General features: G+C 41.4%; 1 protein-coding gene across 1 annotated transcript in view; it reads right to left on the bottom strand.

Annotated features, from left to right (window-relative positions):
- PLXNC1 (plexin C1) overlaps positions 1-22,158 on the bottom strand; it is a 243,579-nt gene that overhangs the window by 114,422 nt on the left and 106,999 nt on the right. Inside the window, exons 10-12 of the mRNA XM_001370068.4 lie at positions 12,583-12,722; positions 5,786-5,965; positions 4,775-4,862 (exon numbers count right to left, since the gene is read on the bottom strand). Of these exons, the coding sequence (XP_001370105.2) occupies positions 4,775-4,862; positions 5,786-5,965; positions 12,583-12,722 (408 nt within the window). The remainder of the gene's footprint in view (positions 1-4,774; positions 4,863-5,785; positions 5,966-12,582; positions 12,723-22,158) is intronic.

Below are 22,158 nucleotides of genomic sequence, written 5' to 3'. Positions count from 1 at the left end.
CGTGACATCCAAACTGCTCACTGCCTGATTCTATGAAAAAAATTGGTCCAACTAGTTGTCAGGCAAAGCATCCAATAAATGGGCTGTTTTGATACCATTCAACTGGCTGCTCAAGGATCATGGAAGTATGACTTAAAATCCAATGGAAAGTTAGGATTAGGCACAGCCCAATGCAGGAGGATATGCTCCCATCTGTGAGAAGAGACATACATGGGAGCCCAAAGGTAAACCTATTTCTGGGCCCCTGAGTTGAGGGAGGTCACCACTGGAGGTAATTAATGTCCACATTTCTCAGTCCTACCTGACTGAGCTAAGGTTGGGTCCTGAGTGGCTCTGTAAAGTGGAAAGAGAGGTGGTCATGGGATCAGAGGCTGAATTCCAGCTCTAAGGGGTTTGGTTTGAGGGCAGAGGACTTGGCTTCAAAACCAAGCTTTGCCACTCACTAACCGAGTGACCACATCTCTAGGCAGCAAGCTCCTTCTCCTTAAAACAAGAGGAGGGGATAAGATGACATTTAAGTCCCCCCAACTCTAAATCTATGATCTGAACTCTTCCCTTCATTTAGAAAAGGGCAGGAGAGAAAGAGGTAAGATTGAAAAGGTCAGAGATAAGATAAATCCCCTAAAGTGACCTGCTGACAGCCCACAAAATGATGACTTTAGGAGATCCCCAGCATTGTGCACCAAAATTACTACTCATAGGAGAATGTACTGGCTTCTAAAGCATGGAATACAATTTAACAGGTACCTAATGTCATTGGGAATGTGAAGCTAAGTGGAAAGAGAGCCAGGTATGGAGTTGGGAGGACATGGGTTCAAATCTGGCCTCAGAGACTTCTTAGTTGTGTGACCCTGGGTAAGTCACTTAATGCCAGGTGCCTAGCCCTTGCCCTCTGTCTTAAGGGTTGTTACTAAGACAGAGAGTAAGGGCTTTTAAAAATGTAACTGGAAAGTATTTAACAAAATGAATAAAAATGTAGAGAAGATATTACATTTGAAAAACTAAGCTTATATGTGGCCCAAAAGGCCTGTGCAGTTTAGTGGCCCTGATTTCTATTTGAATTTGAACCCAATGACCTAGACCTATGTTGGCAAACCTTTGGCATGTGTGCCAGGGTGTGCCAGAGGAGGCTGCTTCCCTCTTGCTCTCCACGCATGCCTGAAGACATTTCTCCCATCACTTGCCCCTCTGCCCAGCAGCCCAATGGGAGTGCTTCCTCTATCACTGACCTAGACCAACTAATACTTATATAGGAATTCCCTCTAAAAATTCCCCATCAGATGGTTCAGCCTTTGCTTGAAGATAACCACTTGGGGAGAACCCAGAATCACTCACAGCAACCACTACTTTTGGATAGCTCCAGTTTTTGTTTTTGTTTTTTATTTCAAGCCAAAATCTGCCTTCTGGCCACTTTTGGTTCATCTTTCCTAGTTATACTCAGGGGTTGGGAAGAAAACATCTAATCCTTCTTAGATATGCTAGTCTTCTAAATAACATAAATCCTTTCGTCTAATCTTTATCCTTTCATTGTTTATTTATTTATTTTTCATTTAATCTTTATACCAAAAGATGGGCTCCTTTAGACACATCTCAGTTTGTCAATGTCCTTCCTCAAATGCAGTGCCTAATTCTGAGGTGACCCCTCATATCTATCAGATTGACTAATGTGAGAGAAAAGGCAAATGACAAATGTTGGAGGGGATGTGGGGAAAATTGGGATACTAATGCATTACTGGTGGAGTTGTGAACTGATCGAACCATTTAGGAGAGTAGCTTGGAACTGTGCCTGAAAGGCTATAAAACTATGCACACCTCTTTGACTCAGAAAGACCACTAGATTTGTTTCACAAAGGGAGCAAAGAAAAAGGAAAAGGTTCTATATGTACAAAAGTATAGCAGATCTTTTTGTGGTGTGTAATAAAAGGATACTGAGGAGATAGTTATAATAAAGGGGATACTAAGGGTTTCCTATTGATTATACTACTGGATGGCAAAAGGATCAAGATATTTCCTATCCTCTTCCCTCAAAATGCCAGCCGTTTTCCACCCACTCCCTCCTGCCTCCTTTCCCCTCTCCTCTTTTAGTCAGCCACCTTCTAAGTAATTCAAAGGTGAACTGTGAGGTTTAGAGAAGATACTCTTGTTCTCTTTCTCAAGTAAGGAGGTTTATTGGGGAAGGTAGGACAGGATGGAGGATGAGGTAAGAGGGATGGGGATTTCCCTAATCTATGCCAGGAGTTAGGAGGGTATTGGGAGTATTGGCAATCAGTCACTATCAGAGACAGTCAGAGAGTTTGGAGGACAAATATTTTTCTTCTTTCTTCTTTTAACCAGCCAGATAATCTCAGCTTGATTAATCCAAGTCCAGAGACACAATTAGCTCTTCAGGTTCAGCCACCAACCTCAGCCACAAAAAAACTTCTTCTTCCCTCCCCTCTCAGAAACCAAGAGTGTCTCAGCCTCAGGACAGAAGCTAAGAGGGGTTCAGTCAAAAGCCTCTCTGCCTAGCTCCAAAAGCAAGTCCCTCAATTCAGCTGCTGGCTTGGCTTCCAACTGTTTCTCCTGGGAACATTCCAAATTGGAATGTTACTTTTGATTGACAGCTCTTCTTTTCTCAGCTTTGTGTTGCATGCTTGCCTCTCAAATTCTCTCTTACACAGGTGGCATAAAATTAGAAACTAAGTGGATGCCTATCAATTGGGGCAATAGCTAAACCAGTTGTATTTTATGACTGTGATAGAATACTACTGTGCTACAAGAAATGATGAGCAAGATTCTTTCAGAAAAACATAGGAAGACTTATATAAAATAATGCAAAGTGCAGTGAGCAGAACCAGAACATTGTACATAGTAACTGCAATGCTGTATGATGATCTTAGCTATTCTCAGCAACACAAAGATCCAAGCCAATTTGGAAGGACTTTTGATGAAAAATGCTATCTATCTCCCAAGAGAGAGCCAATGGAGTCTGAATGTAGATCAAAACATGCTGTTTTTGAACTTCCTTTATTTTTCCTGGGGTTTTTTAGTCTGTGTTCTCTTTTACAACATGGCTAATATGGATATGTGTTTTACATGACTGCACATATATAATCTATATCAGAGTGCATGCCTTCTCAGAGAGGGAGGAGGGAATGTAGAACTCAAGAATTATAAAAAACAAATGTTTAAAAATTGTTTTTACATGTAATTCAGAAAAAAGATAAAGATATTCTGTCTTTATTTTAGTAGCATCTCATCACAATACTCCAGCTTGGGTTTGACAGAAAACTATATTAGGACAGAGGAAAAAAAGGGCAAGAGGAGACAAAGTAAAGAATAAAAAGAACAAGGGAATGAAAAAAGATGGCTGTCCACAAGGAGATTTCTTTGGTTCTCAGGACTCTCATCAGTAAGATGGGTTATTTTATAATAATAACTGCCCTTTCCTATCTCCTGGGGGTGCTGAGGACTGAATGAAGAAAGAAACCTTTGAGTACATAAAATGTTGTAATGGGGAAATGCATACTGATATTATTTCAGACTATCCCATGGTACGCCATTCAACACACAAGATGTAAAATTATTTAATCATCAATCATCTGTGATTTCATCAGTGTGGGAACACACTATCTATCTGCCAGTGAAGCCAATCTATAATTCATTAGATGAATGAGAGGCAGCCGGCACAGTAGAAAGAGCCCCAACTCTGGAGGCAGAGGAATTGGGTTATAAAGCCCAGCTCTATGCCTTACCCTAAGTACAACTTTGAGCAAGTCCCTTCCTCTCCCTGGGCCACAGTTTTCACACTGGTCCAATGAAGGGGTCAGATGAAATAGTCTTCACTTTACATCTTAGCAAGTTACCTGCAACTCAGACAAATAGAGTGATTTGTCCAGGATTACACAGTATCAGAGATGCTACTAGAACAAAGATCTTTCTGATTCCATATCTGATGCTCTACTCACTATGCATCACTGCTTCATTTTAAAAAAGATCTGGAGACAGCTAGGTGACTCAGTGGATTGAAAGCCAGGGCTAGAGGACAGGAGGTCCTGGGTTCAAGTCTGGTCACAGATACTTCCTATCTGTGTGACCTTGAGCAAGTCACTTAACCCCTATTGCCCAGCTTTTACTATTGTTCTGCCTTGTAACCAATGAACAGTATTGATTCTAAGACAAAAAGTAAGAGTTTAAAAAATAATCATATTAATCTAACCACAGAGAATAGAAGTTAGTGTTCACTTCAATGTCAGAAATATCTGTATTCAAGTCTTGCCTCTGACACATACAATCTTGATGACCCTGGGCAAGTCTCTTAATCTAGGGCTACCAATGCTGATCTGCATTAGAAGAGGAAGTTTCCTATCAAGGATATAGCATCACAGATCTGGACAGGGAAAAACCCCACGAAAACTTGGTAGGTTTCCTAAGTGAACTTTATGGGCATCTAGTTGGTGCAGTGGATAGAATGCTGGAGCTGGAGAGAGGAAGGTTCATCTTCTTAAGCTCAAATCAGGCTTCAAAATACTTACTAGCCATGTGACCTTGGACAAGTTGGGGCTCTTTCTACTGTTTACCTTCATTTTCTCATTTGTAAAATGAGCCAGAAAGCAAAATGGCAGACCACACTGGCATATTTGCCATGAAAATGCCAAAGAGATTCATGAAGACTTAGACATGACTGAAATGAATGACTACCAACAACAAATAATAAATTTTAGAGGGGGAGTCTTCAAAGTAACAAAAGCGATCAGTGAACATGTCAATCATACCATGTATTCTTATAACTTACAGTGGACTCGACTTTCGCTTCATGGGAAATAATTAAGCTGTCAATTACATCAAAATTCTGGCCCTCGATGGTTATGTTCTGACCGCCACTGCAAAAGAAACAAAGCAACAATTGACCAGTTAGGATTCATCCTAGTGAGTATTTCAGCCTCTTCTTTCTTTCCTTCCCAAAGCAATTGTCACACTTGGGGCAAATTTAATTCGAACAGTAAGTCTACTTTACATTTATGAGATTATCTCCAAATCAAAGTCTCTACATGACGGGAAATAGACAGCTGGCTCTCTGCTAGCCAGAGATTTCCTCTAAACCTCTGTCGTTATAGACTCAGAAACATTCATTCAGTAGGACAGAAGTCCGGGCATGTTAGCTGAATCGGTCGGATGACAGCAAGGTCAATGACACGGGTTTGGAACAGCAAACACTTCCAGTGGAAGTCCGGCTGGTCTATTTACCTTATCACTCTGCAGCATGGGCCTCTGAGGAAAGGGTCTCAGCCACTAGTGTGGGAATAACTCGGGGTCAGTAGCTTTACCGTAGTAGATGACAAAGTCTTAGCAGGGAATGGTTGGTGATCAAATACAAGGCAATCATCTCCCCCATTCACTTCACACCTAACTCCGCAATACCGATAGTGGAGGTGATTTCAAAGAGATCTTAATTTGGAGCTGAATCCAGGAATTACTTTGAAAATTAGATGTACTGTGAAGAGGTAGGAAGAGGCTTAAACTCTCACACCTGTGTCGAAATTCTAATTTAAACACAGGGAGGGCTTTTTTTTTTTTGCTTATTTACTGTATTTGTCAAAAGGTGTTCAAATTAGGATATTTTTGATTCAGCTGGAATTTCCTTTTCTTCTGTTAGGGGAATCTTTGACAGGTTTTCATTCTGTCTTCTTTCCAACAAAATTCATGTTGGGGAAACTGATAGCCTCTGCTGCCATGGTTGTGTCTATTTAACAAGAGGGAGAAAAAAGAAAAAATAGGGAAGCACTACTAAGATTTGAGAAATTACCTGACCCAAGTGGTGGCTGGGAAGATAAAGGAACACCAAGGTAAGGCAACAAAAGACAGAGTCCCAGCGGGAATGCAGTCACCCTCGTCAAACTGGATACAAACGGCCTTCATCTCCTTCCGGCTTGATGGCAGAGAGAATTTCATATGGGTGTCATTCAGCACCTGCTGAACGTGTATTCTAGAGTGAATAGGAGAAAGGACTCTTAAAGAAAGCAATGGTTTGTGATTATCCACAGCAGAGTCTTAAATTCATTGGAATCCTACTAACCCAAGATTTAGAGAGGAAACACTGACATCCAACTGTCTCGGATGCAGAGGGCTTGGAGTCAGTTTTGGAGGACTCATTTCCTTCCCCCTCTCATTTCACTTGGCATAAGAGCCTCCATTAGCAAGAGAAAGAAAGACAAGAGCAAAAGAACAACCCAAGAAACCATTTGATGGATATCTATTTAGTTCCTGCTATGTGTCAGGCACTGTGATGGGTGCTAGGGTCACAAGGACAAAATCCATTTTTTGGATGTCTGTCCTCAAGGAGCTTCCATTCTACTATGCTCTGTCCTCAAGGAGCTTCCATTCTACTATGCCCTTTCCTCAAGGAGCTTCCATTCTACTATGCCCTTTCCTCAAGGAGCTTCCATTCTACTATGCCCTAATCTCAAGGAGCTTCCATTCTACTATGCCCTGTCCTCAAGGAGTTATGTTCTACTATGCCTAGTCCCCAAGGAGCTTATGTTCTACTATGCCTAGTCCCCAAGGAGCTTCCATTCTACTATGCCCTGTCCTCAAGGAGTTATGTTCTACTATGCCTAGTCCCCAAGGAGCTTATGTTCTACTATGCCTAGTCCCCAAGGAGCTTCCATTCTACTATGCTCTGTCCTCAAGGAGCTTCCATTCTACTATGCTCTGTCTTCAAGGAGCTTCCATTCTACTATGCCCTGTCCTCAAGGAGCTTCCATTCTACTATGCTCTGTCTTCAAGGAGCTTCCATTCTACTATGCCCTGTCCTCAAGGAGCTTCCATTCTACTATGCCCTATCCTCAAGGAGCTTCCATTCTACTATGCCCTGTCCTCAAGGAGTTATGTTCTACTATGCCTAGTCCCCAAGGAGCTTATGTTCTACTATGCCTAGTCCCCAAGGAGCTTCCATTCTACTATGCTCTGTCCTCAAGGAGCTTCCATTCTACTATGCTCTGTCCTCAAGGAGCTTCCATTCTACTATGCCCTGTCCTCAAGGAGCTTCCATTCTACTATGCCCTATCCTCAAGGAGCTTCCATTCTACTATGCCCTGTCCTCAAGGAGTTATGTTCTACTATGCCTAGTCCCCAAGGAGCTTATGTTCTACTATGCCTAGTCCCCAAGGAGCTTACAATCTACTATGCTCTGTCCTCAAGGAGTTTCCATTCTACTATGCCCTGTCCTCAAGGAGCTTCCATTCTACTATGCTCTGTCCTCAAGGAGCTTCCATTCTACTATGCCCTGTCCTCAAGGAGCTTATGTTCTACTATGCCTAGTCCCCAAGGAGCTTATGTTCTACTATGCCTAGTCCCCAAGGAGCTTACAATCTACTATGCCCTGTCCTCAAGGAGCTTCCAGTCTCCTACTCACTACTACTATAATTTACACATTGACAGAAAAGTAGAAAGTATAAATAAAATAAAAAAGTAGAAGGTATAAGTAAAATAAATCCACAGGGTCCTGGAAAGGCTCCAAAAAAAATGTCCTGAAGCAGAGAGTACTTGAGAACTTGAATCCTGAAGGGAGCTAGGTTTCTTATGTGGTAGAGGGAAGAGAGAAGGAAGGCAATTCCAGGAAGGAGAGTTAACTTATGAAAAGCAAAAAAGGCCAGAAATGGAATATCAAGGCTGAAACACAGAAGTATCTCAGGGTCAGTGCTGGGAATAATCATCCAGGGAGGATGGCAAACTAGACAGAAGGAGAGGGATGTAAAGAGCTTAAACTATCCCAAAGACTTGATGCCTGAATGGATATGGGGGTGAGAGGAAGAGAGAATGGAGAATCAAGGATAACTGGGTGACCAGAAGAGGAGAGGAGAGAGGAAGCTATAATGTGTGTCCCCCAACAGTTCAGCATCTGCAGTTCTATAAATGACATGATTTTGTGATCCTTCACCACTGTGTGCCCCATTCTGGACACTCCTTGGGTAAATGGATTTCTAAAATGGCATGCAAAGAATTAAACACAACACTCCAGATAGGTACTGACCAGAACAGGGCACAATAGCAGTGCCTGGGAGAGAGAGTCACCGAATATACCAGGTGAATGGATGGGACCCTTTCCATCTCTGCCCCAGAGGTCCAGCTCCACAAATGATGCTGTCGGGATACCACAGTGTAACAAGCAAACTCAGAAGCAAGTGGGGCAGTAGAAAGATGCTGGATTAATTGCTTCTAACAATTGTGTTTCAGGATAATTGGCTTCCTTTGTAATTCCAAGTATTTTATTTTGTGCATTTAAAAACAATGTTTTGAGAAATAAATCAACTTCACTAGACTACAAAAGAGGTCCATGGTACAAAAAAAGGTTAAGAACTCCGAGTCTATGGATACTGAAAGCCTTCAACCATAATACTAGCCAATTAACATATTTCAAGGAGCCCATGGATAAAAATAAGGGGAAAAATACATCTTAATTTGAATATACTTAGTATTCTTTGTAACCCTAGAGTTTTTATTTTATACATTTAAAAATGTTGGGCTGAGAAGAGGCTATAAGTGTCACCAAATTGCCAAAACAGTTCTTGACACAAAAAAGGTTTAGAACCTCTGTCTTAGGGGAAAGTCACCTGATCTCAGTGGGTCCAGTTTCCTCATCTCTAATATAGGGGATAGATTTATTTATTTAACTCTCCCCCCCTAAAACCCTTACCTTCCATCTTTAAACCAATACCATGTATTGGTTCTAAGGCAGAAGAGTGGTAAGAGCTAGACAATGGGGTTTAAGTGACTTGCCCAGGATCACACAGCTAGGAAGTGTCTGAGGCCAGATTTGAACCCAGGACTTCCCATCTCCAGTCCTGGTGCTCTATCTACTGAGACACCTGACTGCCCCAAGGGGCTAGATATAGTGCCCTCTAAGATCTCTTCTGGATCTCAATCACTGTTCCTACATCAGCCTCCCCGAAATTCTCCAGCTTGGAGAAGACTGTGGGATAGACGCCTGGATGTACCAAGATATCCTTTGGCCAGAACAAAAGCAGCCTTGGCAGAACAGGCAAAGATCCACAGGGAGGCATCCCACAGCTTTTGCTTTTCTGGGAAACTTTGGGCTAAAACTACTGTCTGAAAAGAGACTCCAGCAGCATTAATAATTAAGAGCTGGCTGGATTTGCATAATGCTTGGCACAATTTTGATACACAGCAACAATCTAGTATCCTATTTGAAGCATGCATGCATTATTAAGGAACAAGAATAAATTCAGGAAACACCTAAATCATATTTGGATTTGCACCACCTTAATACCACATAAAGGTATTCCCTCCTTCCTTCCCACCCTTTTTTTCTCCTTTCCTCTCTCTTCCTCCTTCCTTCCTTTGTTACTTTAAATTTGTGCCAGGAAAATATTGTTCTTAGGGAAAGAAAAGCCTGCAAAGGAAACGGAAATCATGAAATCTGGGTTCAAGTCTCAGCTTTGTCACGTGTTACCCTTGTGACTGTAGGTAAGTCAATCTCTGGTACTTGGTGGCCACATCTGTAAAATGAAGGTTTTGGACTAGAGGGGGCTAGGGAAGTACAGTGGATGAGCAGGGGGTGTGGAGTCCCACCTGACACACTTACTAGCTTGTGGGATCCTTAACAGGTTACTTAATTGGTCTTGGGTCCCATTGTTAGTAAGGTGAGGGACTGCACTTCATGGTCTCCAAGATTCCTTTCCGCTCTAAATCTATGATCCTATGACTTCTTGGCTTCTTGTGGCCCTTCTAACTCTAGGGCTATGACATCATCATCATAAAAGTAGCGGTTTGTTAAAGGAGAAAATGAAAAGTGACGGAGATTTCTAAGGCACCTAGACAGACTAGTTTCAAAATCAAGCTTTATATCGTACTAGCTCTGGGAGACCTTTGGCGGGTCTTTTTTTAATTCTCTAGGCCTCAGTTTCCCCATTTGTAAAATGAGGAGATGGGAATGCATGGCCTACGGGGTCCCATCTGAGACTATAACTATGACATTATAAAACTCCTAGGATGTTAAAATTCAAAATTAATGGCTAACTAGAAGAGAGCCATGTGACAACAGATGGTTCTCGGCTTTCCTCATTCCTTCTCAGTACACGTCCTTGTCCTTTAGGAATGCTGGGATGGTGATGTGGGTTAAAGCAATCAAACAATGTTATATCATTAAAGGAACATGACCTTTGCTGCCAGTGACCTTGGGCTTCCTGCCACGGATGTGGTTACCGAGATGCTCCTCAGATAGGGATCTCTTAGCCATTTAATTTAATAACTCCAGCGCATCAAGACACATTCAGAATTGAAATGCTGGCATAATCAGTCAGAAATAGCCTGACTCTCTGAAAAACACATATTGTTTCCACAAAGCTGATCACCTTTCAGGGCAAACAGGTGGCTAACTTCCCAATTTCACTTACATTCAGAAACGGGGAGGGGGGAAATGTAATAATAAAATATTTCATCCGAATAAGAGCTATGAAAATGACATTGCCGTGGAGAGATTAGCACAGTGTGCAGCTAATTTTAGAACATGGAAAAACATAGGAATAAGGCCAGTGAGAAACAGTTGACTTTACCAGGAACACAGATACCACATACACTCACTGATTCAGAATGGAATGAGAGACACAGAGATTCTCCAGTAGAATACTTTATGATTGTGATGGGGAGAGAGATGGAAAGGAGAAAGAGAAAGAGACAGAGGGGACAGGAAAGGGAGGAAGGGAGATAGAGAAGGCAGAGGTAGATGAGAAAGCAGGAAGGGAGGGGGGAAAGGAGACAGAGTAAGCAGGGGGAGAGGAAGAGAGAGGGAGGGAAGGAGAGAGAAAAGTAGAGGGAGATTATGTGGGGAAATAGGAAGAAAAAGGAGAGAAAGGGAGAAGAGGAAAGGAGGAGGAAAGAGAGAGAGAGAGAGAGAGAGAGAGAGAGAGAGAGAGAGAGAGAGAGAGAGAGAGAGAGAAGGAGGGAGAAAGAGGATGGCTCAGCAAATTGAGAGCTCAGTCTAGAAAAGGGAGGTCTTGGGTTTAGATTTGACCTCAGACACTTCCCAGCTGTGTGACCCTGGGCAACTCACTTAACCCCCATTGCCTATACCTTACCACTGTTCTGCCTTGGAATTAATACATATTAATACATAGTATTGATTCTAAGATGGAAAGTAACGGTTTAAAAAATAAAATAAAGAGGGAAGGCAACGAGAGATAGGGGAGAGAGGAAAGGAGGAAAGGCAGAACAGATAGAGAATACATGTATATTTACAATTATGTATATTTATATAGATTTTTGCCATGAAGCAACATAGGGGAATGCATAAAGAGCTGGCCTCAGAAGCCAACTGGTATAAGACAAAGGACAGTGGGTCTAGAGTTTGAACATCAGGGTTCAAATCCAACCTCTGTAATATTCTACTTGTAAGAATTTATACAGCTTTCTTAAGACTCTAGATCTCAGTTTCCTCAGCTAAATGAGGAAAGTCAATTAAATGATTTCTAAGATCCCTTCCAGATCTAAAATGGCAATTTTTAAAAAACCATTAAAATCTTTACCTGATGTCTTAGAATCAATACTGTGTATTGGTTTCAAGGCAGAAGAGTGGTAATGGCTAGGCAATGGGGGTTGAGTGACTTGCCCAAAGTCACATAGCTGGGAAGTGTCTGTGGCCAGACCTGAACTAGGACCTCCCATCTCTAGGACTGGCTCTCGAAACAATGAGCCACTTCATTACCCCTTTAAAATGATCATCTTTGGTAGGTTCTTGTCTCTTCCTAGATGGTCTTCCTTTCTCAAGTCTCTCGCTCTCCAGACCATCCTCCATTCAGCTGATTCAGCCAAGCTGATCTTCCTAAAGGAAAGGTCTAACCCTGTCACTCTCCTCTCAAATAAGCTCCAATAACTCCCTCTCACCTATAGAATGGCATACAAAATGTTGTTGGGCTTGTAAAGTCTTTCACCACGGGGCTCCCTCCTCCTTTTACAGTCTTCTTCCACCTTCCTCCCTTTCACTCATTCTGTGATCAAATGACTCTGATCTCCTTATTGTTCTCCCCACATGATCCTCCAACTCCCAACTTGGGCAATTTTACCTTGTCTCCTGTGCCTAGAATTTTCTTGCTCCTCATCTCTCCCTCATGGCTTCTCTGGCTTCCCTGAAGTCTCAGTTAAAATCCCACTTTCCACAAGAACCCTTTCTCCTTCCCCATTAATTCTAGAGCCTTTCCTCTGAGATTACCTTCAGTTAATCCTGACTCTATCAGCATTGTTTACATGTTGTCTTCCTCCATTATCAGACAGTGTCTTAACATTTCTTACTGATTTTTTTGTCTTCAATACTTTGTGTGGCACCTTCTTACAATGAATTCCACATGGAGTACTAAAATTATTTCATGATACTTGCATTTCGAATATCCCCTCAACACACATACACATCAAATAATGAAGACAAGAGCTGGTGCTTGGAAATCACCGGGTTCTATGGAATTAGTGCTTTTTTTAAAATTTTACTTTAATTGGAGAAGGAAATGGGAACCGCCCCAATACCTGTACCAAGAAAACCCCATGTGGGGTCCCAGAGAGTTGGACCCAACTGAACAACAATAATTGACTCACACATCTTGGTCACAAGTGCTGGTTCCTTTGAGGATCATGGAGATGTTAGAAGCTTGTGTAAAGTTGAATCCGGTGACAATCATGTCACTTTTCCCCAGGGTCGATACTTTTGATGGCATTATGGACTGGATGGAGAAGATCTATAGGAAATCCAAGACCAACAAATGTAAGATTAATGATCAAAAGTAATATGACTGTCCTTTGAAGAAATCATCGGGACACTGCAATACGTGGCGAATGAATGCAGACACTCTTGAACAAAATCAATGAATCCAGGAGGAAAGGGGCTGAAGATTCATCTGCCTCTCAATGCAGAAAAACATCAGGTCAAACCAATTAGTTTTTTGTCTCAAAAGAGTTGAAGACTTTAACATTACGATAATCTCAAAAATGCTTTCTACCTGGATGTCCTTGGAGGTTCACAAAATAAACATGGCAACAGACAGAAGCCAAAGGAAGCCAGCTGCCATAGGCTTCACAACATATATAATTATCATAATTCTAAATGATCATGCCTTATGCTTGTAGAGAACTGGAGAGTTTCCAACATGCTTGTACATATGCCAGCATGATGTGATGGGAAAAGAACCTTCATTCTGGAATCAAAGGACCCAGCTTCCAATCGAAGCTCAGAGACTTTCTACATGCACGACCTTGGGCCATTGGTCAGTCACTCATTGAATGAGCATTTATTAAACATTTACTATGTGCAAGGTACTGTGCTAACTGCTGGAGATACAAAAAAACCAACCAAATAAAAAACAAGCAAAAAGTAAAACCATCCCTAACTTCAAGGAATGTACAGTCTAATGGGGAGGCAAAGTCAAAACATAAAAGGAAAGCTGAAAAGGGGCTAAGGGAGGAATTTTGATGGAGGGAGGGTAAATCTGGAAAATAAGGAATGGCTGGTCAGGAGCCTTCACCCAAAATGGAAGTTCAGGGAAGAAATCAGCTAACTTTTCTGGGCCACAGTTTATTCCTTTATAAAATGAAGTGGTTGGACCAAATTCCCTCTATGGTCCCTTTGAACCTAAGGAGAGAGAGGTTGATGACTTTGTGCAACTCTCCCTCACGTAAATCTAATTCATACACAAATCAAGATATCACTCCATGATTTTGTTGATCCTTTTTTGGAAAACGAAGGACAAGAGGAGCAAGCTAGTTGAATGGGTAGAGCTGGAGTTGTGAGGGCCTGGGCTCAAAATCTGGACTCAGGTTCTTCTTAGCTGTGTGACCCTGGGCAAGTCACTTAACTTCATTTACCTAGCCTTAGTCTTAGAGTTGTTGCTTAGAAAGTAAGGGATAAAAGGGGGAGGAGGAAAAAAAATGATCACCACCATAATTCTTATTTGAATCTTGCATCCAATTATTCTATTAAGCAAGAAAGGCATGATCTTCAACAGGTTACAAATGAGGAAAGCAAGACCTAGGAAGCTCAAGGGACTCACTCTCAACCCTGGAAGGTTCTTTGATTCATATGGTCTTCTCATCCTGGAACATACCTCAAACCTCCTTCTTCCCCAAGTGGATTCATCCCACAACCACCATTTAAAGGAACAACTCAAACCAGCCATGCCCATGTTCATTACTCACAGGGCTCCATTTTATAGTTCTTCAGACACAGGCACTGTACTACTTTCTCTTTCCCCCAACCATATTCTCTTAAAAAAAATCTTTTACCTTCTTAGAATCAATACTAAGTATTGACTCTAAGGCAGAAGAGCAGTAAGGGTTAGAGAGTAGGAGTGACTAGTCTTCCAAAGGATCACAGGGGGAATTGTGAAGATGGAATTAACTCTCCCCCTCACCTACTTTTAGATTTAATCACCAGAAGTGTATACACTCCATTTATCCTTAAGTATAGGGAGTTCAGTGACTTGCCAAGGTTCACAGAGCTAGGAAGTATCTGAGGCCACTGAGACACCTAGCTGCTTCACCATACCTTTTTTATATGTGGTGTTCTCCCCTTAGAAGGTAAGCTCCTTGAGGTTAGAGGATGTCTTTCTTTTTGCTTATATTTTATCCCTAGTGCTTAACACAGTGCCTGGCAGCTAATAAACACATAGTAAATACTTGTTCAAAATGGTGGAACTGGTACTGAAACTTAGCTCTTTGGGCAGCTTAAATCTTTGGTTCTACTGCATTAAAATGCCACCAAATTAAGAAAGAGAATTAAAGAAAGGCTTAATTAATCAAATGATAATTCATTTATAAGAAACAATAGCAATGAACCAGAGAATCAGAAAATTGGAGGAGCCATAAGTCAAGGATCTATTACCTAATATCAAGTAGAGGAATATCTACTTTGGTGCTGATGCTCAGACAAGAATTTTTTTAAGACTCATAAGATCATTGATCTAGAACTGGGAAGGACTTACTCAGCTATCTAGTACAACCTTCTCATTTTAAAGATGAGAAACTGAGGGTTATAGAGATGAAGTGACTTGCTTAATGCTAACACAAGTAGTGGCAGAAGCCTGATTGGAACTCAGATCCTCTGTCTCCAAAGTCAGCCCTCTTTCCTTTAAATGTCTAAATTTATAAAGATACTAACCTGGGATGGGCTGTGTTGGAAGGTCAAAGGATTGTAACTGAAAGCTAGAGGACTCATGCCTGCTTATCTATTTCCACCTCCTTATTTTACTCAAGAGTTAAAATGATTTGCCCAAGCTTAGTTAGTAATAAATAGCAGAGTCAAGACTTGAATTCTAGTCCACTATACTAAGGATTCTTAACACTGCATTGAGGGGCAGCTCAGTGGATAGAGAGTCAAGTCTGGTGATAAGAGGTCCAGGGTTCTAATCTAACCTCAGACACTTAACCCCCATTGCCTAACCCTTAAACTGTTCTTCTCCCTTATTATTAATTCTTCATTATATTATATATTACCTATATAATAATAATTATTATTATTATTAATTCTAAGATAGTAAAGATTTTAAAAACTAATAATAAACCAATTAAGTAATGGGTTCCCCTTCATTGAAGGTTACAGATTATCCGACAACTTGGCCTTTATGTTGTAGAGGAAATTTGATTTTCCCCAAGTATTAGGTGCTCCAACTCGGAAATCCTTTTTTAAATTAAGTTTATTTATTTAATTAATTTGGGGTATTTTCCATGGTTCCATGATTCATGCCCCCCACCCCCCGCTTCCACCCCCTCCCATAACCAAAGAGCAATTCCACTGAGTTTTACATGTGTCACTGATCAAGATCTATTTCCATATTATTAATATTTGCATTAGGGTGATTGTTTAGAGTCTACATCCCTGATCATATCCCCATCAAACCCTGTGATCAAGCTCCAACTCAGAAATCTCAAGCCATCTTCTAGGCTTCCACTCTAGCTCCTTTTCTCAGCCAGAGTAAAGTACAGAGAACAACTGATCAGCATTCCTCCCACTCCCAGCAAAAAGTGTCCTTTGTCTACCCAAAGAAACTAATCAGAGCATCCTTCAACTTTTTCTTCTTTCCATTATCAGTAACCCCTTTAACCTTTCTCCTTTGTTTCCCATCCCTCTAATACTTTGGCTATTCTAGGGTTACTAAGATTAGAGTCATAGAGCGCCCAACACTCCTCTCATTTTATAGATGGGGAAACTGAGGCAGCAAGGTAGCTCAGTGGATAGAGTGCTAGATCTGAGATTATTTCTATCTAAATTCTATCCCCAAAGGGGAATAATGACAGATATCGAAAGCTTACATTTACAGCATGCTTTAGTTTAATAAAGTAAAATAAAGTATGGGTTGAGGTCTAGAACACTAGACTGGGGCCAACTATGTGCCCAGTCCTGGGCCTAGGGCAGGAAGACTCATCTTCCCCAGTTCCAATCTGGCTTCAGACACTTCCCAGCTGTGTGACTTTGTGAATTATTTTACTCTGTTTATCTCAGTTTTCTCATCTGTAAAATGAGCTTGGATTCAAGGGTAAATCATTCTAGTATCTTTGCCAAGAAAACCCCAAATGGGCTCAGAGAGAGTCAGGCATGATTGAAATGCCAAAACAACAACAAACTGAGGTCCAGAAGTCAAGTAACTTATGTAAGATGATCTAGATAATAACAGAGCTGGAATACTTAGCCAAGTCTTCCAAACTCCAAATTCAGGGTTTCCCCTACATCATGCTGGACCTTTTCCAGGTTTTTCACATCATATCATGTATCATATTATATCATATTACATACACGTACACACATATTAGGGATAGCTAAGTGGCTCAATGGACAGAGCCAGGCCAAGGGATGGGAGGTCCTGGGTTCAAATCTGACCTCAGCCACTTCCCAGCTGTGTGACCCTGGGCAAGTCACTCGACCCCCATTGCCTAGCCCTTACCACTCTTCTGCCTTGGAACCAATACAGAATTATCAATTCTAAGTCAGAAGGGAAGAGTTTAAAAAAAAAATACACCCCACCGTACCACTTCTCAAAGTGAATACAATACTCCAACAAAGACCTTACCAGTGTTGAACAGAGCAGAAATCTTAATCTTTATGTCTCCTATTCCAAAATTGGGTCAAAAAAACTAAATAGCTTCTGCTGTGTCTATATTATTCTTATGCTATGAAGCTACAAATCTCCATTGACTTCCAGGCTTTGTTGGATGATGGATTTGGAACTGGAAAGGACGTCAGAAGTTACGTGGTCCAAGCTTCTCAATTTTGCAAGTGGGGAAACTGAGCCTTAGGAGCTAAAATGACTTGCCTCAAGCCCCAAAAGTAGTATGTCATTTGAATATAGGTCTTCTGACTCAAAATTCATTGGTCTCCCAGTTGCACCAGGCTACCCATTTTCTTGGGGGAAGACACCAAGTATCATGTTGACTTTTTCTAATGTGATACTGAATTTGCTGACTCGTAATTGTGGTTGTTCAATCAGTCATGCCCAACTCCTTGTGACTCCATTTGGGGTTTTCTTTTCTTCTTTTCTTTTCTAAAAAATAAACCTTTAGCTTATGTCTTAGGATCAATACTATATATTGGTACCAAGGTCGAAGAGCAATAAGAGCTGGCAATGGGGGTTAAGTGACTTGCCCAGGGTCACCCAGCTAGGAAGTATCTGAGGCCACAACTGAACACAGGACCTTCCATCTCTGGGCTTGGCTCTCAATCTACTGAGCAACTGAGTGATCTCCTCTTTGGGGCTTCTTGCAAATATACTAGGGTGGTTTGCCATTTCCTTCTCCAGTTCATTTTGCAGATGAGGAAACTGAGGCAAACAGGGTAAAATGACTTGCCCAGGATCACCGAGCTAGGAAGTATCTGAGGTCAGCTTTGAATTTAGGAAACTGAATCTTCTCAACTCCAAGCCTTGTACTCTACCCACTGCACCACTAGCTCCCTCACGACTCATAATTAAGTTGGGGTCTCCTATGGTCCTTCTTATCCTATGATTGTTTGTATTACCGATTTTGACCCTAGATACAACCTACATAAAGACACAGCTTGTCTACCCCAGGAACGCCTACCTTCGGTGCATAAACGCTGGAAGATGAATTATTTTAGTGATAAGTGCTTGCTGAAGACTCTTTTCGAGCGCCTCCTGTGTCTGCCTCCTTGGGCTATTGTGTTTCCCTGAGACGCGATCGTCCAGTTGCTTCAGAAGGCTATTTTTTTCTTGAGGGACTTTATTGTCTAGAGCTTGCCCGCGCCTTCTAGGGGAGGAAGTGAATCCAGGCCTACCTATCTCATCCAGGCAGATGCTTTCCCCCCTCTATCTTTTGAAAAGGTCTTAGATTAGCTTCCTAAGACCTTTCCCTAATCATAATAACTGTGTTAAAGAGCTACCAAATGGTGAAAATACAGAAGCAATGGGAAAAAACCAAGATAGGTCAGATCTAATTTCTAACAATTGTTAGAAACGTGACCGGCTTACACTTTAGCTGGAGAAGAAGAAAAAAAGAAGAAACCCTCTCCACAAACAGGAAGTTAAAGAAACCAGGCAAACCAATTTCTTTTTTTTTTTTTTACTCTTAAAAGAAGAACCTGACCCAACATCCCAGTTCTGAAAAGGAGCGGGTTTTTGTTGTTTTTTTTTTTGTTATGTCTTCAAAATTCACAACCCAACAGGAGGAGATGGAGGAAGGGATAAAAGCCATCCATGTAAAAGAGGATGAAGAGAATGGAAGAAAAGTGATCACGTTAGCTACAGAGAGAACCTCTCTTTCAACGTGTCAGGGAGGTTTTCCCTCATCTTGTTGCTCAGGAATTTCCATATATCAAAATGCTCCTTTGTGTGACAGTTACAGCTAGTCACTAGCCAGAAGCTAACCATAAAGTCGACCGTTTCCTTGGCAATTTTATTTTAATGGTGCGAGAAAATTATTTTTAAATGGTGGTGCCAGGGAAAGTGTCTTTCACAAGCCACGGCAGACCCTTGCTCTTTGCAGAGCTTAAGCTACACAGTTACACAACTTAAATAAGGAAGTGCCTTTAAAAAGTGGGTTAATTAGATGAGTTATTGAATCACGAATAACAGTGCGGGTTTTTTCCCTTCAAGAAAATGAGACCTAAAAGTACAAGAAAATAACAACACCACCACCAAACAGCATTTTCAGACCGAGTCTATTTCCAGCAAGAACAGCACCTTTTGTGAAGTCTGACATTAATACAATGCAAAACAACAATACCGCTAAGGGAACTTGTTGCTAATATCTCACAGAACAATGGGAACGTGTGCAATCAGCAGCTCTGGTTTATTAAGACCAAATTAGGCCAACTTAATCTGATTCAGGAGAAAACAAAATCTGATCTCCCCCCCCCCCGCCCGCCCCCAAATCACTTTGAAAGCTTGGACATCAGTCAACATTTAATAGAATGTCTCGCAGATTGTTACTTGTGAAATTAGTTCAAACTGGGCATATGGATCCGAAACCAGCTGGAACTCTCCAACCAGAGGACATTATGAGGATTAAAGGTGGCACAACTAATTAAAGAGAAGTGTCCTGAGGGGACCTTAAGGGTTGGTGTGAGGTTTTGGAATTATTTAACATCTTTGCTAATAACCAGGAAGCCACACAGTCGTGAAATTCACAAATGAAGGGATATGTGGCAATCGCCAACAGAGATGGCAGATCAACAGCAAAACAGGTTTGGAAAGGAGCAAGAAATGTGGTCATTGAGCAGTAAGAAACAGTGATGCTTGAGAAAATGGTGGAACAAAATCATTCCACAGGTAGGGTATTCTAAAAGCATGAGAGGCTCATGGTGAACATGGGCAAGTAATAAACAAATGAGAAATAATCAACAGATCATAGATTAAGAGCAATAAAAGCCCCTGGAGATCACTAGGAGGTCCAAACTCCTCTTTTACAGATGAGGAAACTGAGGCAAGAGGTTGATTAGCTTATTTATTCAGAATCACATAGCTAGGAAGTGTTTATGGGATTCTTTTTCTTTAAAACTCTTCCCTTCTGTCTTAGAATCACTACTGCGTATTGGTTCCAAGGCAGAAAAGTGGTAACAGCTAGGCAATGGGGATTAAGTGACTTGCCCAGGGTCACACAGCTAGGAAATATATGAGACCAGATTTGAACTTGGGATAGGCTGTCAATCTACTAAGCCACCTAGCTTCCCCTCAAAGCAATGTCTTTTTGACATGTTGGGGTAGGACATATTGGATTTGGAGTCAGTTCAGGCTCTATGATAGTCACTGAGGAGAAAAACATGGGAAAATGTTCTTGAGGAGCTCCCAACTAATAGAGAAGACAACGTGCAAATAAATAACAAGCAGAATAAACTGGAAATAATCAAGAGAGGAGTTCATATCTGGCCTCAAACACTTTCTAGCTGTGTGGCTTAACCATGACACTTACCATGTTCAGTCTCAGTTTCCTCATCTGCAAAATAGATAATAATAGCATCCTTCTCACAAGGGCGTTGAGAAAATTAAATTAGATGATATACATGGAGTCCTCTGCAAATCTTTGTCATTGTTGTTTAGTCACTTGGATATGTCTATGTGTGTCTATATGTCTCTACATAGTCATACACCATCAAGGTGTTGTTTTTCAGTCATGTCTGACACTTCATGACTGCATTTGGGGTTTTCTTGGCAAAGATCCAGGATTGCCTTGCTATTTCCTTCTCCAACTCATTTGACAGATGAGGAAACTGAGGCAAACAGATTTCAGTGAATTGTCCAGGGTCACACGGTCAGATTTGAACAAAGGAAGATGAGATGAGTCCTCCTAACTCCAGGCCTGGCACTCAACCCCACTGTACCACCTAACTTAACTGCCCCCAGACCTTTTAGCCCACACTTCATCTTACAGTGCTAGCCTGAAAGCAGGAGGTAAATATGAACTATTGGTATTTATTTCATTCTTCCCCTTTTTCTGGATAGAACTGAGTTAGAAATAATCCTTGAGCAAGTCATTATCTTATTGTTATTCATTTATATTTAATGCTCTCTGGACTATAGCACAGTTGAACAAAATAACTGCTTTTTAGATCTGAATAAAATAGCAGGCTTTAAGCTTGCACATCTGTGGGCTCTCTAAAAGATGCTCTGGAGGTGGGATCTTTAGGAATGGGCAACTGATGCTTAGGAGAGGTGAAGTGTGCAAAGTGGAAGATCTGCTTTGAGGCAGTGAGCACGGAAAAAAGAGTGGCTGGTGGTATAAAAGTCAAAAGGGAAAAGATCCCAGAGGTTGGGCTACTTGGAGATCATCTACTTGAACCCTCTCATTTTACAGATGAGGAAACTGAGGCCCAAAGTCAGCAAGTGACTTGGCCAAAGTCATGCACATAATAAATGGTACAGATGAGAAATGAACTCTGGTTTTCACAATTCCTGATTCATCATGCCATAATTAAGCTTGTGCTCATTTCAAAATGTCAGCAGGACACAAAGATGACAGGTCTGGAATTGTATCAGAATTGCAGATTTGCAAGGTCTCCATAAAAAGGTGGGGGTAGGAAAGAAGATGACCATAAGAGGATCTTAGAGGAACACCCACATTAAGAGATATGGAAGAAGTTAGCAACTACAAGGAGGAGAAGCCAAGGGCGCTTCTGAAGTCAAGGGAAGAGAATGTCCAAGGGAAAAGAGGAATGTCCAGGAGAATGACCACTGAAAAAAAAAACCAATGGATTTTACAGTGAGAGGGTAATTAGTGGACAGGCCATCTAGTGTGGGGTGTGGAAGATCTGAGTTCCAATCTTACCTCAGGCATTTACCAGCAGTGTGACCCATGGCAAATCCCTTATTCTGGTTTGCCTCAGTTTCCCCATCTGTCAAATGAGCTAGAGAAGGAAATGGCAAATCACTTCTGTATCTCCACCAAGAAAACCCCAAAAGGGGGCACAGAGAGTCAAACACAACTGCAATGATTAAACAATAACCACCAGAACAGAGCTAGATTACCAGAGGTCAAAGACCCAGTGGATGGTAAAAAGGTGGAGACACCCAATAACTTTAGCAATTCATTCTCTTCTTTTGCAGCAGAAGCATGAGGGACTCACAGTACACAATGTACAACATACAGTATCAGATTCAGTCACTGTATCAAATGTTTGCTTTTTTTCTTCTTCTTTGTCATGAGGGCTCAATCTTGAAGGGAAAAAATAGCTTCAAA

The sequence above is a fragment of the Monodelphis domestica genome, chromosome 5 (genome assembly GCF_027887165.1).
Source record: "Monodelphis domestica isolate mMonDom1 chromosome 5, mMonDom1.pri, whole genome shotgun sequence".
NCBI classification, from domain to species: Eukaryota; Metazoa; Chordata; class Mammalia; order Didelphimorphia; family Didelphidae; genus Monodelphis; species Monodelphis domestica.
Note: the sequence above shows the minus strand (reverse complement) of the source record. Positions and strands in the feature narration are given on the sequence as shown.